This window comes from Leptopilina boulardi, unplaced genomic scaffold (genome assembly GCF_019393585.1).
Source record: "Leptopilina boulardi isolate dan_hultmark-lab unplaced genomic scaffold, ZJU_Lbou_2.1 LbouV2_114, whole genome shotgun sequence".
NCBI classification, from domain to species: domain Eukaryota; kingdom Metazoa; phylum Arthropoda; class Insecta; order Hymenoptera; family Figitidae; genus Leptopilina; species Leptopilina boulardi.
In genome coordinates this window covers 211,277-225,485 of record NW_026137657.1, presented here as the reverse complement: position 1 = coordinate 225,485, position 14,209 = coordinate 211,277, and the positions used below count along the sequence as shown (strand labels likewise).

At 20.1% G+C, this 14,209-nt stretch overlaps 5 protein-coding genes across 5 annotated transcripts in view; 4 read left to right on the top strand and 1 right to left on the bottom strand.

Moving 5' to 3' along the window:
• LOC127282476 (aquaporin-4-like) overlaps positions 1-14,209 on the bottom strand; it is a 50,250-nt gene that overhangs the window by 17,098 nt on the left and 18,943 nt on the right. Inside the window, exon 2 of the mRNA XM_051306747.1 lies at positions 6,457-6,535. The gene's annotated coding sequence lies outside the window, so the exon portion shown is untranslated. The remainder of the gene's footprint in view (positions 1-6,456; positions 6,536-14,209) is intronic.
• On the top strand, positions 199-6,533 carry LOC127282581 (uncharacterized). Its single transcript, XM_051306914.1, has 8 exons — positions 199-992; positions 2,497-2,596; positions 2,681-2,791; positions 2,941-3,096; positions 4,132-4,712; positions 4,821-4,920; positions 6,127-6,393; positions 6,464-6,533. Exons 1-8 carry the CDS (start codon positions 199-201, stop codon positions 6,515-6,517), a joined length of 2,163 nt encoding a protein of 720 aa, XP_051162871.1. The 3' UTR covers positions 6,518-6,533.
• Positions 7,031-9,601, top strand: LOC127282470 (odorant receptor 63a-like). The gene is made up of 5 exons (XM_051306727.1): positions 7,031-7,880; positions 8,855-8,954; positions 9,058-9,168; positions 9,244-9,399; positions 9,509-9,601. The coding sequence occupies exons 1-5, from the start codon at positions 7,102-7,104 to the stop codon at positions 9,560-9,562; spliced, it is 1,200 nt and encodes a 399-aa protein (XP_051162684.1). The 5' UTR covers positions 7,031-7,101; the 3' UTR covers positions 9,563-9,601.
• Positions 9,875-11,415, top strand: LOC127282437 (odorant receptor 43a-like). Its single transcript, XM_051306680.1, has 4 exons — positions 9,875-10,696; positions 10,759-10,858; positions 10,922-11,242; positions 11,300-11,415. Exons 1-4 carry the CDS (start codon positions 9,903-9,905, stop codon positions 11,351-11,353), a joined length of 1,269 nt encoding a protein of 422 aa, XP_051162637.1. The 5' UTR covers positions 9,875-9,902; the 3' UTR covers positions 11,354-11,415.
• On the top strand, positions 11,662-13,950 carry LOC127282495 (odorant receptor 4-like). Its single transcript, XM_051306767.1, has 5 exons — positions 11,662-12,429; positions 12,514-12,613; positions 13,438-13,551; positions 13,620-13,775; positions 13,843-13,950. The coding sequence occupies exons 1-5, from the start codon at positions 11,858-11,860 to the stop codon at positions 13,894-13,896; spliced, it is 996 nt and encodes a 331-aa protein (XP_051162724.1). The 5' UTR covers positions 11,662-11,857; the 3' UTR covers positions 13,897-13,950.

The window sequence follows — 14,209 nt, the reverse complement described above, 5'->3', positions numbered from 1 at the left end:
TCTAACTTGATGAATCATAAGAAACTGATGGGGAAAATAATTGCGTTAATAAAATTTATGTCTATGAATCTGTTTCTGCGCAAGCGTAACTCACCGACTTTCTTATAAGGAAAAAAAAAACCCCTTTCAGTATTAAATGAGACGGAGAACTTGAAAGCAACTTCCAAGTTATAAAAAAAAAAATAATAAAAAAAAAAAATGTCTATTAAAAAATTGAATTTAAATTATAAAAGTGATTTGAAATATACATTAGACGTTGCAAAATTATTAGGCAAAATTATATGTTTATGGCCAATAAATTCAGAAAAATTTCCTATTAAAGCAATAATTAAAATAATTATCAATATCATTGCATGTAGTCTAATGACAGGTGTTATAATATCAAATATTCTTTGTACAGCGTATAAAGCAAAAAATTTAGATGAAAAAATTGATATTATTGGACCAACATTTTTTTATACAGTGTGCCTATTAAAATATTGTTTCTTTTTATATCGTAGTGAATCATTTAAAAAATGTTTAAAATTTATTAAAGAAGATTGGATGCAAGTTAATGTTAATGAGGAAAGAGAAATAATGTTAAAAAATGCAAAATTTGGTAGAACAATGTCAATTTGGTGTACTATTTTAATGTATAGTGGTGGATCAGGTCATCATTTTTTTAAACCACTATTATCAGATAGTTTTTTAACTGAAATGAATATAAGCGTTAAACCATATCCATCACCAGTTTATGGTGATATTTTTAATACTGGTTTAAGTCCATTGCATCAATTAACATTTGGAACTGTTTTTTTTACCGATTTTATTATGCTCTCAATGGGCGTTTATTCATTTAATATTTCAACAATTTTTTTAATTCAAGCCTGTGGACAATTTGAAATTATTGTACTTAATTTGCATAATCTCGTTGAGGGATTAAATGAAAATAAAAAAAATACTGTTGAGAAGAGATTTATTGATATTGTTAAAAGGCATACGCGTGTATTGAGGTATTTTTTAATTTATTTATTTACACTGAAAATTAAAAGGCATTAAAATAAGCAGCAACGCTTATTTTAATGCCTTTTAATTTTCTGTGTAGAAAAAAAGTTGTTAATTTTTGATGATTTGAAAAATCTGTTTGGATATGACAAAAAAAAACATTCATTTGGAACAGCAAAAGATTTTATTAGAATAGAAAATGATTTCACTGAGACAATTAAAATTTTCTTTTCTACACAGAAAATTAAAAGGCATCAAAATAAGCTGCAACACTTATTATTTTAATCTAATTTTGCTTATTTTAATCCATTTTGGTATCAAAATAAGCAAAAGTGGATTAAAATAATAAGCATTTAAGCTTATTTTAATTTTTTTAATTTCCAAAATGGATTAAAATAATAACCGTTGCAGCTTATTTTAATTTTTTTAATTTCCAAAATGGATTAAAATAATAAGTGTTGCAGCTTATTTTAATTTTTTTAATTTTTAATTTATAAAATGGATTAAAATTATCAAAATTGGATTAAAATAATAAGCGTTCCAACTTATTTTAATTTTTTTAATTTCCAAAATGGATTAAAATAAGCAAAATTGGATTAAAATAATAAGCGTTGCAGCTTATTTTAATTTTTAATTTCTAAAATGGATTAAAATAAGCAAAAGTGTATTAAAATAAGCAAAAGTGGATTAAAATAAGCAAAATTGGATTAAAATAATAAGCGTTGCAACTTATTTTAATTTTTTTAATTTCTAAAATGGATTAAAATAAGCAAAATTGGATTAAAATAATAAGCGTTGCAGCTTATTTTAATTTTTAATTTCTAAAATGGATTAAAATAAACAAAATTGGATTAAAATAATAAGCGTTGCAGCTTATTTTAATTTTTAAAATGGATTAAAATAAGCAAAAGTGGATTAAAATGAGCAAAATTGGATTAAAATAATAAGCGTTGCAGCTTATTTTAATTTTTAATTTCTAAAATGGATTAAAATAAGCAAAAGTGTATTAAAATAAGCAAAAGTGGATTAAAATAAGCAAAATTGGATTAAAATAATAAGCGTTGCAGCTTATTTTAATTTTTTTAATTTCCAAAATGGATTAAAATAAGCAAAAGTGGATTAAAATAATAAGCGTTGCAGCTTACTTTAATTTTTTTAATTTTTAATTTCCAAAATGAATTAAAATAAGCAAAATTAGATTAAAATAATAAGCGTTGACAGCTTATTTTAATACCTTATAATTTTTAGTGTAGTGAAACCTTTAGCTGTTTCAGGTAAATTTTTTTTTTTCCTAATGAGCCTCAAGTTCTGAATATTCAATAGAATGAAAAATTTATTTAATACTTTTTTTATAGCTGTAAATTTTATTATAAAACATTGCTTTCTGTATTTAAACACAAAAATTAATAATTTCTAATATTTTTTTTTATTTTTCCAAATTTAAAAAAATTATTTTTAACTAAAAAAATGATTTTGTTCATTGGAACTAAATTTTTTTTTATGTATTTTTAGTTATGTTTCTCAAATAGAAAAAATGTTTAGTGAAATATTTCTTGTTGAAATATTGGGTTGTGCTATAAATTTGAGTGTTTTGGGATATTATGCAATATTGGTAACATATAAATTACTATATTATTATTCTCTCTATAAATTTTAATTTTCTATTTAATTTAAAATTCTTTTATTGAAAACATAGAGTTGGAGAGTGGGAAACATTGCTAACGTTGTAAGTTACATAATTCTTCTGAATGTTTATATTTTCAATATCTATATAGATACATACGTTGGAGAACTTCTTACTATTCAAGTAAATTGAAAAAAAAATTATTATTTCAATTTAAATAAAAAAAAAACAATTGCTTATTCATATAATTAATTAAAATTTACATAAAAAATTATATAATTAATTAGTTAATTTAATTAATTTAACTGAACTTGTTATTTTTAATTATTCAGGCTAGAAAAGTTGGTGAAACTGGCTACATGATAGAATGGCATCAATTGCCAAGAAATATTTCCCTAGATTTGTCATTTTTCATTCAAGTTTGTCAATTTCCGATAAAAATTACAGCGGGAAAAGTTGTTTTTTTATCAATGACTACGTTCACTACGGTAAAATTTACTTAATTCGAAAAAGAAATTTGTAACAAAAAAAAAGGAAAATAATTTCTAAATTATTTTTTTCAGATAATGAAATCAACTACAGCTTACTTTAATATTTTTTGGAAAATGACACAATAGAAAACAAAAAGAATTATTAACAAAAAAAAATTCACATCTTTCAATACAGATATAACTCTTCTTTTCCCAGAATAAAAGTTTCCTTCTTTTTTTTTCGTTTTAAAGAAAAACGACTATTTTCTCCCTAGACGCAACTATATAGTCTCTTAATAAAGTTCTAAAACATTAATTCTCTTTGCTTTTAATTTGTTTGAGAACAAACAACAAAAGTTTTTTGTAATTTTCAGCAAGTTGATTTTTTTTTTTTAAAACAAAGAAATTAAATTTTAATTCTAATTGCAAATTATAATAAAAGTGAAGAAATAAATTTTTTTAAATATAAAATTTTTATTCTTCATTTTCGAATTAAAAATTACTATGGGAATTTTTGATTATCAAAAATCTAAATTAAAAATTGAAAAAAATAATTTCCAAATAGTAATTATTAGTTTAAATATGTTAATATTAAAAATATCACGTAATGTAGAAAAAAAAGAAAAAATGTTAACACATTAAACTGAAGAAATTGATAAACAAATAATTGCATTCAATTTCTTTTCAACTATAAACAGCGCAAGCGCCAAAGAAAGAATGAAAGCTTTATATCAGAAATGAAACTTCAGTATAATGTGAATATTCCTTCAAAGAAGAATGTCTCCAGATTTTCAAGATAATAATAATAATACCACTAATAATAACAATAATATTAATAATAATAATAATAATAAAAATAATAAAAATTCCAAAAAAGATATAAAATACACAATAAATCTTTGTCGAATTTTAGCATTAATTTTAGGTTTATGGCCAATAAATTATTATGAATCAATATGGAAAAAAATAATAAAATTTTTTCTAAATTTTAGTGCGTGTTTTCTTATGATTTGTGCAATTTTATCAAATATTTTATCAGCTATTTTTGAAATGAATGAATTACATGAAAAAGTTGAAATTACAGGACCAACAAATTTTTATATTATGAGTTTATCAAAATATTTATTAATTTTATTACGTGGTGAATCGGTGAAAAAATGTTTTAAATATATTGAAAATGATTGGAAATTAAAAAAAATTGAATTACATCGTCAAGTTATGTTAAAAAATGCCCGTTATGGAAGATATTTAATAATAATATGCGCTATTTTTATGTATTTTGGTGGTTTTGGTTATCATTTAGTTAGGCCATTATTATCAGAGAAAATAATAACTGAAATGAATCAAACTGTTTATCCATATCCAGCGCCAATATATGGAAAAATTTTAAATACTGGTCAAAGTCCATATTATGAATTAATATTTATTACATTACTTATTGCTGATTTTGTATTATTTTCTGCAACTGTTGTTTCATTTAGTTTTGCATCTGTATTAACATTACATGCATGTGGACAATTGGAAATTATTACATTATATTTAAATGATCTTGTTAATGATGATTTGGAGGAGACAAAAAATTCACCACACAAAAGATTAATTATTATTGTTAATTCACATTTAACAATTTTGCGGTAAAATTTAATGAAAAAAAGTTAAATTAATAAAAATTTAAAAAAAATTCAAAAATTTTTTAAATTTACAGAAAAAATTTAGTCTAAATTGGTATTTTTTATTTTTAGATTTGTTAATCAATTGGAGTCATTATTGAATGAAATATGTCTCATTGAAGTTGTGGGATGCTCAGTGAATATGTGTTTAGTCGGCTATTATGTAATAGAGGTGTGATTTAAATTTAAAAATTTTAATTGAATATGAATTAAATTAATTAATTATTTAATTATTGAGAATTATTATTAATTAATTTTATTTATTTTTATTATTAATTATTATTCATATTAAGGATAATTAATAATTAATAATTAATAACTAATAATTATTAATTAGTAAATAATTATTAACTAATTAATAACTAATAATTATTAATTAATAAATAGTTAATAACAAATAATTATTAATTAGTAAATAATTATTAACTAATTAATAATTAATAATTATTAACTAATTAATAACTAATAATTATTAATTAATAAATAATTAATAACTAATAATTATTAATTAATAAATAGTTAATAACAAATAATTATTAATTAGTAAATAATTATTAACTAATTAATAACTAATAATTATTAATTAATAAATAATTAATAACTAATAATTATTAATTAGTAAATAATTATTAACTAATTAATAACTAATAATTATTAATTAATAAATAGTTAATAACAAATAATTATTAATTAGTAAATAATTATTAACTAATTAATAATTAATAATTATTAATTAGTAAATAATTATTAACTAATTAATAACTAATAATTATTAATTAATAAATAATTAATAACTAATAATTATTAATTAATAAATAGTTAATAACAAATAATTATTAATTAGTAAATAATTATTAACTAATTAATAACTAATAATTATTAATTAATAAATAATTAATAACTAATAATTATTAATTAGTAAATAATTATTAACTAATTAATAACTAATAATTATTAATTAATAAATAGTTAATAACAAATAATTATTAATTAGTAAATAATTATTAATTAATTAATATTTAATAACTAATAATTATTAATTAATAAATAATTAATAACTAATAATTATTAATTAGTAAATATTTATTAACTAATTAATAACTAATAATTATTAATTAGTAAATATTTATTAACTTATTAATAACTAATAATTATTAATTAATAAATAGTTAATAACAAATAATTATTAATTAGTAAATAATTATTAACTAATTAATAACTAATAATTATTAATTAATAAATATTTAATAAATAATTAATAACTAATAATTATTAATTATTATTATTTATTATCAAATTTTTGATAATCGAAAAAATTAATTTTTTGTTGTGGTCACAAACCAAATTTATAATTTTTTTTTTTTTTTTTTTTTTTTAGAGCTGGAAACGTGAGGAATTAATTGCCTGTTTTTCATATGCAATAATTCTTACGTCATTTACGTTTAATATTTTTATCTATTGCTACCTCGGCGAGCTATTAACGAATCAGGCAACGAAACTTGCGGAGAAAGCATATATGATCGATTGGCATCGATTGCCTAAAACAACATCATTAGATTTGCTATTCTTCATCAGAGTTTGTCAATTTCCAGCAAAAATTTCAGCGGGAAAAATTGTTATACTTTCCATGTCAACATTCAGTACAGTATGATTTTTTTTGTTTTAAATAAAAAAAAATTAAATTCATTAAATTTAAAAAAAAAATTACCTTTCAGGTGATTAGATCCTCGGCAGCATATTTTAATGCCCTCTGGAAGATGTCACAATAAATTTTTCATATTTCCCATCTGTAATAAAAAAAAAAAATTAAATTATTTTCAATATGAATAATAGAAAATTTGTTTCAATAAACAAAATATTTTTTTTTTCATTGCGAAAAATATATAATGTTTTCTTTGGAAAAAAAAATGGAAAATATTTTCATTGAGAAACATAAAAATTATTTTCATTTACTAAAAATAGAGAAGAGAAAAAAAGTGGTGCTTTTAAAGTGAAAAAATAGTTTAGAAACTTCGTCGTGTATTTGTACTTTTTACAAAGAAACTTTATGTAACTATTTTTTATAAAAAACTTGTAATTATAAAACCGAGAAATTAATTTTAGATTTCAAAATCAATTTTTTTTTATTTATTTATTTCCAAAATAATTTCCAAACTATAAAACAATATTTTTATGAAATTAAATGGTAAAATAAATAATTCTGTATAAAAAAAATAGAAACTTGGGACGATATTATTACAGATCGTAGAACTATATAATAACAAATACGCAAGCGCAAAACTTTTATGTTCTATTCTTTGAGAGGAAAAAAAGTTTCAGTATCAATTCAGAAAGAAAAGAAAGAACAATAATAATGTCTCTTAATGAAATAAAAGATTCAAATATTGAAAGTGAAACATTAAAATTAATTTCCCTATTATTAGGATTATGGCCAACATCATTTCTTGATTCAATGTTAAAAAAAATAATTAAACTAATTATAAATTTAATTGCATGTTCACTTATGATATTTGTTATTGTATCAAATATTCTCTATGGTATTTATCAAATTAATAATACAATGGATCAAAAAGTTGAACTTATTGGTGCAACTAATTTTTATATTATGAGTCTTACAAAATATTTATTATTATTATTTCGTGGTAAAAGTATTAGAAAATGTTTAGAATATATTGATGATGATTGGCGATTGGCAAAATTTTCATCTAAAAATCGTGAAATAATGTTAAATTATGCACAATTTGGAAGATATATGACAATTATTTGTGCAATATTTATGTATTTTGGTGGAATTGGTTATCAAGTGTTAAAACCAATATCGTCTGGTAAAATAATAACTGAAATGAATATAACAATAACGCCATTTCCATCGCCAGTTTATGGAAAAAAATTAACAAGTGGATTTAGTCCTATTTATGAAATACTTTATGGAACATTAATTGTCGCTGATTTTTATTTATATTCAGCGACTGTTGTTGCATTTAGTATTGCCGCTGTATTAACAATACATGCTTGTGGACAATTTGAAATTGTTATTTATTATTTAAATGATCTTGTTAATCAAACAAATAATAATAATAATGATCAAGAGAAATTAATTGTTATTGTAAATTCTCATTTGAGAATTTTAAGGTAAATTTTTGAAATTAGTATAATTAATTATTAATTAATTAATTATAAAATTTTTTATTTTTTGTTTCAAATAATCGATTAATTAATCAAATAAATATTTATTTATTAATATTATTTTTATTATTTATATTTTTATTAATATAATTGATTCGAATAATAATTATTTGAATCAATTAAATGATATTTGTTTCAAATACAGAAATTATTTTTTTAAATACAGTTTATTTAATTTAAATAAAAATTGTTTGGTTTAAGTAAATATTTATTTGACAGTCAAGTAACCGATTATTTGAATCAAATAAATTTTTTTTAGTGTACAATTTTTATTTAAACAATTTTTTGTTTATAATTATTATTTGTAATATTATTTATATTTATTATTATTAATTAATTTAAATAATAATTATTTGATATAAAAAAAATATTTATTTGTACGAAATAATTATTATTTGAATCAAATAGTGTTTCTTTGAAATACAGAAATTATTGGTTCAAGTAAATATTTATTTGATAGTCAAGTAACCGATTAATTGAATCAAATAAATTTTTTTTAGTGTACAATTTTGATTAAAACAATTTTTTGTTTATAATTATTATTTGTAATATTATTTATATTTATTATTATTAATTAATTCCAATAATACTTATTTGATATAAAAAAAATATTTATTTGTATGAAATAATTATTATTTGAATCAAATAGTATTTCTTTGAAATAGAGAAATTATTGGTTCCAGTAAATATTTATTTGATAGTCAAGTAGATTTTAGATTAAAATAATTTTTTGATTATAATATTTTTTTACAATATTTAGTTCTTTAATATTTTATTTATAATATTTTATTTATAACATTTTGTTTATAACATTTTGTTTATCACATTTTGTTTATAATATTTTGTTCATATTTTGTTTATAATAATATATTTTGTTTAATTATTTGAAATTTTCAATTTTTTAAAGAATTTATTTATAGCTTTGTTTCTCAGTTGGAAGCTCTGTTAAATGAAATATGTTTCATTGAAGTTTTGGATTGTTCTCTTAATTTATGCCTATTGGGTTATTGTTTAATAACGGTAAATAATTTAATAAAGATAATTTTAAATAATTAATAATTATTAATAAATAATTAAATTTCAAAAAAGTGATTTGTTTTTTTCCTCCTTTTTCCTTTTTTAGAGCTGGAAGCAAGGACAATATACAGCACTAATGTCTTATTCTGTTTTACTTGTTTCTTTCATATTCATCATTTACATTTATTGTTATTTGGGACAATTGCTTACAACTCAGGTTAATTTTTTTGTTTTCCTTGATTTAATTTTTTTTAACAAAAAAAAAAAAAAAAAAAAAAAAAATTATTTTCAGGCTGAAAAAATTGGACAACAAGGATATATGATTGAATGGCATCGACTACCAAAAAGAGTGTTACTAGATCTTTTATTTTTTATCCACGTATGTCAATTTCCAACAACAATATCGGCGGGAAAAATTATTGTTCTTTCAATTGGTACATTTAGTGCAGTAAGAATTTTTAAATTCAAAATTTTTATTCCAATGACAATTTCTACTGGAAATTTTTTTTTTCAGAAGGTTTTAAATTTTTTTTTTAGGTAATAATTTTTTTTTTTAGGTAATGAGAACATCTGCAGCTTATTTTAATGCCCTTTGGAAAATATCACAGTAGGTCTTGGAAAATAGTGTATAAAAAAAATGAAATGTAAATATAAATATAAATAATTAAAACTGAATTTTTCTTAAATTTTATGAAATTTAAATAATTAAAAAGTTTTTCTTGGGAGAAAATAGTTTTAAAAAAAAAGAATAAGTTGACAAAAAAAAGTATGAGAAAGAAAAAACAATTCTTTCTTCGAAAGAAGTAATTTAATAATTTCAAAGTATAATTTAAACTTGTGTTGTTATTAGTTTAAAAATAAATTTCAAACTTTTACGCAAGCGCAAACTTTTCAGAGATTAAGTCCATCAGTGTACAATCATCACTTGTGTAAAGAAGAACAAAATAAATTATGTCGGTTGTTGAAAATTTCAACAAAACATATAAATCCGATATAAGATATGCAATTAATACTTGTCGAAATATTGCATTATTTTTGGGATTATGGCCAAATAATAATAATGTGAAAAAATCATTATTAAAAAAAAGTTTAAAATTAATTATTAATTTTACATCAATTTTACTTATGACATTTGTCATTATATCATGTATATTATTTGGTACATTTGAATTAAAATTAATGTCACAAAGAATAATATTAACGGGACCAACAAGTTTTTATGTTATGGCATTTATGAAATATTCAATAATTTTATTTCGCAGTGATGATTTGGAAAATTGTTTAAAAATTATTGAAAATGATTGGCAATATATTAATTATAAACAACGTCAAATTATGTTAAAACATGCAAAATTTGGAAGAATAATAACAATTTTTTGTGCAATATTTATGTATCTTGGTGGTTTTTGGTTTCATGTTATTAGTCCATTAACTGCCGAGCCAATAGTGACGGAAAAAAATATTTCCATACAACCATTTCCATCGCCAGTTTATGGAAAATTTTTAACAAGTGGTCAAAGTCCAATTTATGAAATAATTTACATTGCTGAATTAATTGTTGGTTTTATAATGTATTCAATTGCAATTACAACATTTAGTTTTGCGGCAATTTTAACAATACATGCGTGCAGTCAATTTGAAATTGTTATTTTAAATTTGGATAATCTTTTTAGTGGAATTGAAAAATATTCCGATTTACATGATAAATTGATTGTTACTGTTAATTCGCATTTAAAGGTTTTAAGGTAAAGGAAAAAAAAAAAAATTTTTTTTTTTTAATTTTCTGAAAAGTGGATAATAATTTCAGTTTTGTTTCACAATTGGAATCTGTTTTTAATGAAATATGCTTTATTGAAATTATGGGATGTACTTTAAATATTTGTTTACTTGGATATTACACAATTATGGTACAATAATTTTTGAAAATTTTAAGAATTTTTAACAGTTAATAATATAAAATATATTTTTAGGGTTGGAAAAAACAGGAATTATCAGCTATTCTCACGTATAGTATTCTTTTAGCTTCGTTTATATTTAATATTTTTATTTATTGTTTAATTGGAGAAATGGTAACTATTCAGGTGAGTAAATTTAATTTTCTCTTTTTTTTTACTTCAATAATTTTTTTTTTACAGGCAACAAAAGTTGGTGAAAAAAGTTATATGATAAATTGGTATTTAATGCCAAAAAAAACGTCCAAAGATTTATTATTTTTCATCAGAATTTCTCAATATCCATCAAAAATTTCGGCGGGAAAAATTTTTGTCCTCTCTCTTGGAACTTTTTGTACGGTAAGTTTTTTTTAGAGAAAATTTTTTTTGAGCATTAAAAAAAAAATGTAATTTTAGGTACTAAAAACATCGGCAGCATATTTCAATGCTTTATGGAAAATGTCACAATAATTTATATATTTTACTAACAAATATATATTGTAATTTAGTAATAATACTTCCAAATATAGAAATATTTTTAAAACAAATGGAAAAAAGTTTTCTTTTTTTTTTGTAAACTTCAATTTAAAGTTGAAAATAAAAATTAAATCAATAAAAGAAAGTTTTAAACTTGCATTTTGAACTAAAGAAAAGAAAATTTATCTCTTTTATTGTTAAGTGAAAAAAGTTTTTAACGCAAGCGCAAATGTATAGTTTTTTTCATCGTTAGATTGTAAAGAACAGTATGAAATCAACTCTTGTCGTAACAAGATGAAAAATTTTAATAACAAATCCGATATAAATTATGCTATTAATAATTGTCGACGTATTGCATTAATATTAGGACTTTGGCCAAATAATAATAGAAATTTTTTTCAAAAAAATTTAATATTTTTTCTCAATTTCACATCATTTATATTTATTTTATTTATCATTGTCTCGTCAATTTTATTTGGAATATTTGAATTAAATGAAATGTCACAAAAAGTCAGTATAACAGGACCAACAAGTTTTTATGTTATGGCATTTATGAAATATACAATTATTTTAATACATAGTCAAGATTTGCAAAATTGTTTTAAACATTTGGAAATTGATTGGAATAATAATCAAACAATTGAACAACGTAATGTAATGTTAAAACATGCAAAATTTGGTAGACTTATAACAAATCTTTGTGCAATTTTTATGTATCTTGGTGGTATTTGGTATTCAATATTAAATCCATTAACGGCTGATTCAATTGTTACATATAAAAATATTTCCTGTCAACCATTTCCGGCGCCAGTTTATGGAAAATATTTAACAAGTGGTCAAAGTCCAATTTATGAAATTGTTTATGCTATTCAATTAATTGCAGTTTTTATTATGTATTCAATAGCTGTTGTGACATTTAGTTTTGCGGCAATTTTAACAATTCATGCATGTGGACAATTTGAAATTATTATTATTTATTTAAATGATCTTGTCAGTGGTGTGGGGAAAAAAAATTATAATCTAAATGATAAATTAATTGTTACTGTTAATTTACATTTACGTGTACTTAGGTAAAAAAAAAGAAAAAAAAGAAAAAAAAATTCAAAAATTTATTACAATTATGTTTTTTTGTGAAAGGTAGATAATAATTTCAGTTTTGTTTCTCAATTGGAATCGGTTTTTAATGAAATATGCTTTATTGAAATTATGGGATGTACTCTTAATATTTGTTTACTTGGATATTACACAATTATGGTACAATAATTTTATAATATTATTTTTAAAAAATTTAATTTTTTTCAGTGGCCGCAAAATTTAATTTTCAACTTGATTTTTACCTAAATAATTTTTCTTCTTCCTTGATTAACAAATTTTTGAATTTTAATACATTATTTAAATTTTTATATTGAAAATTTTGTTAAAAATTTTTATTATAAAATACAAAAAGTTTATAATTAATTTTTTCTGTTTTTTTCAAAATTCTTTTTGACTTTTTCTTTAAATAATTTTTCATCTTTTTAAATTAATAAATTTTTAAATAATTTAAAACCTTGCATTCTTTAAATTTTTATATTACTTTTTCAGTAACAATTTTATTTATAAAAGAAAAAAAAAAATTTTTTTTTTCTAACTTTTTATAAGAAAATACAAAAAACTTGATAATTTAGAAAAAAAAAATTCCCCTACATAATTTTTCTTCTTCCCTAATTTTATTTATAAAAGAAAAAATAGAAAAAATAATCAAAATTTTGTTCATAATTAATTAATTAAAAAATTTTAATTGAATTATTTTAAAAATTAATTAATTACAAAATTTAAAAATTAATTTCAATTAATTAATTACAAAATTTAAAAATTAATTTAAATTAATTAATTACAAAATTTAAAAATTAATTTAAATTAATTAATTAATTAATTTCTTTTTTTTTCAAAATTCCCTGACTTTTGAAGATTTTTTTTTACAAAATTCCTTGATTTTTTCCCTGCGGCCACAATGGAATTTTTTTTCACTTTCTTATGAAATTGATTTTTAATAGAAAAAATTTGTTTATTTTAATTTTAATTTTTATTTTTATTAGGGATGGAAAAATGAAGAAGAATTAGCAGCTATTATGTCATATACCTTTCTTCTTGCTTCCTTTATATTTAATATATTTATCTATTGTTTAATTGGAGAATTGGTGACTGTACAGGTGTGAGAATTTAAAAATTTTTTTTTTTTTTTCGGAAAAATTGGCATAATTTTTTTTTTCCCCCACAGGCTACAAAAGTTGGTGAAAAAGGCTATCAAATCGATTGGTATTTATTGCCAAAAGAAACAATAAAAGATTTATTATTTTTCATAAGAATTTCTCAATTTCCACCAAAAATTTCGGCGGGAAAAATTTTTGTCCTCTCACTTGGAACTTTTAGTACGGTAAGTTTTTTTTTTTTTGAAATAACAATGTTTCGAAAAATAAATTAATTAAATTTTTTTATTTTAGGTACTCAAAACTTCAGCAGCATACTTCAATGCTCTTTGGAAAATTTCACAATAATTTTTCCATAAATGAAAATTTATTTTAATTCACAAAAATTATTTTAGTTTTTCTCCTCTGTGTGGTACAAATTGTTTTTTTGAGAAATAATTGTACACTTCCAAATAAATTTTTAATATAATTATTTTACGAGATTTTTTTAAGTTTTTAAATTTTTATAAATTTTTTTTTATTTCTAAATTAAAAAAAAAACATTTCGGTGATATAACTATTTCAGCAGAAAAAATTTTGAATCAATGAAATCTAAGAAAGAAAGAAAGTTTTCACAATGGAAGGTGAAGAAAAAAAAATTCTGTGGAAATTATATATTTGT

Coding starts and splice junctions, on each gene's coding strand:
- LOC127282581 (XM_051306914.1), top strand. CDS start 199: ATGTCTATTAAAAAATTGAATTTAAATTATAAAAGTGATTTGAAATAT. Junction 4,713..4,820: donor TCACATTTAACAATTTTGCG/GTAAAATTTAAT, acceptor TTTTATTTTTAG/ATTTGTTAATCAATTGGAGT. Junction 4,921..6,126: donor TCGGCTATTATGTAATAGAG/GTGTGATTTAAA, acceptor TTTTTTTTTTAG/AGCTGGAAACGTGAGGAATT.
- LOC127282470 (XM_051306727.1), top strand. CDS start 7,102: ATGTCTCTTAATGAAATAAAAGATTCAAATATTGAAAGTGAAACATTA. Junction 8,955..9,057: donor TGGGTTATTGTTTAATAACG/GTAAATAATTTA, acceptor TTCCTTTTTTAG/AGCTGGAAGCAAGGACAATA. Junction 9,169..9,243: donor GACAATTGCTTACAACTCAG/GTTAATTTTTTT, acceptor AATTATTTTCAG/GCTGAAAAAATTGGACAACA.
- LOC127282437 (XM_051306680.1), top strand. CDS start 9,903: ATGTCGGTTGTTGAAAATTTCAACAAAACATATAAATCCGATATAAGA. Junction 10,859..10,921: donor TTGGATATTACACAATTATG/GTACAATAATTT, acceptor ATATATTTTTAG/GGTTGGAAAAAACAGGAATT. Junction 11,243..11,299: donor CTCTTGGAACTTTTTGTACG/GTAAGTTTTTTT, acceptor ATGTAATTTTAG/GTACTAAAAACATCGGCAGC.
- LOC127282495 (XM_051306767.1), top strand. CDS start 11,858: ATGTCACAAAAAGTCAGTATAACAGGACCAACAAGTTTTTATGTTATG. Junction 12,430..12,513: donor TTACATTTACGTGTACTTAG/GTAAAAAAAAAG, acceptor TAATAATTTCAG/TTTTGTTTCTCAATTGGAAT. Junction 13,776..13,842: donor CACTTGGAACTTTTAGTACG/GTAAGTTTTTTT, acceptor TTTTTATTTTAG/GTACTCAAAACTTCAGCAGC.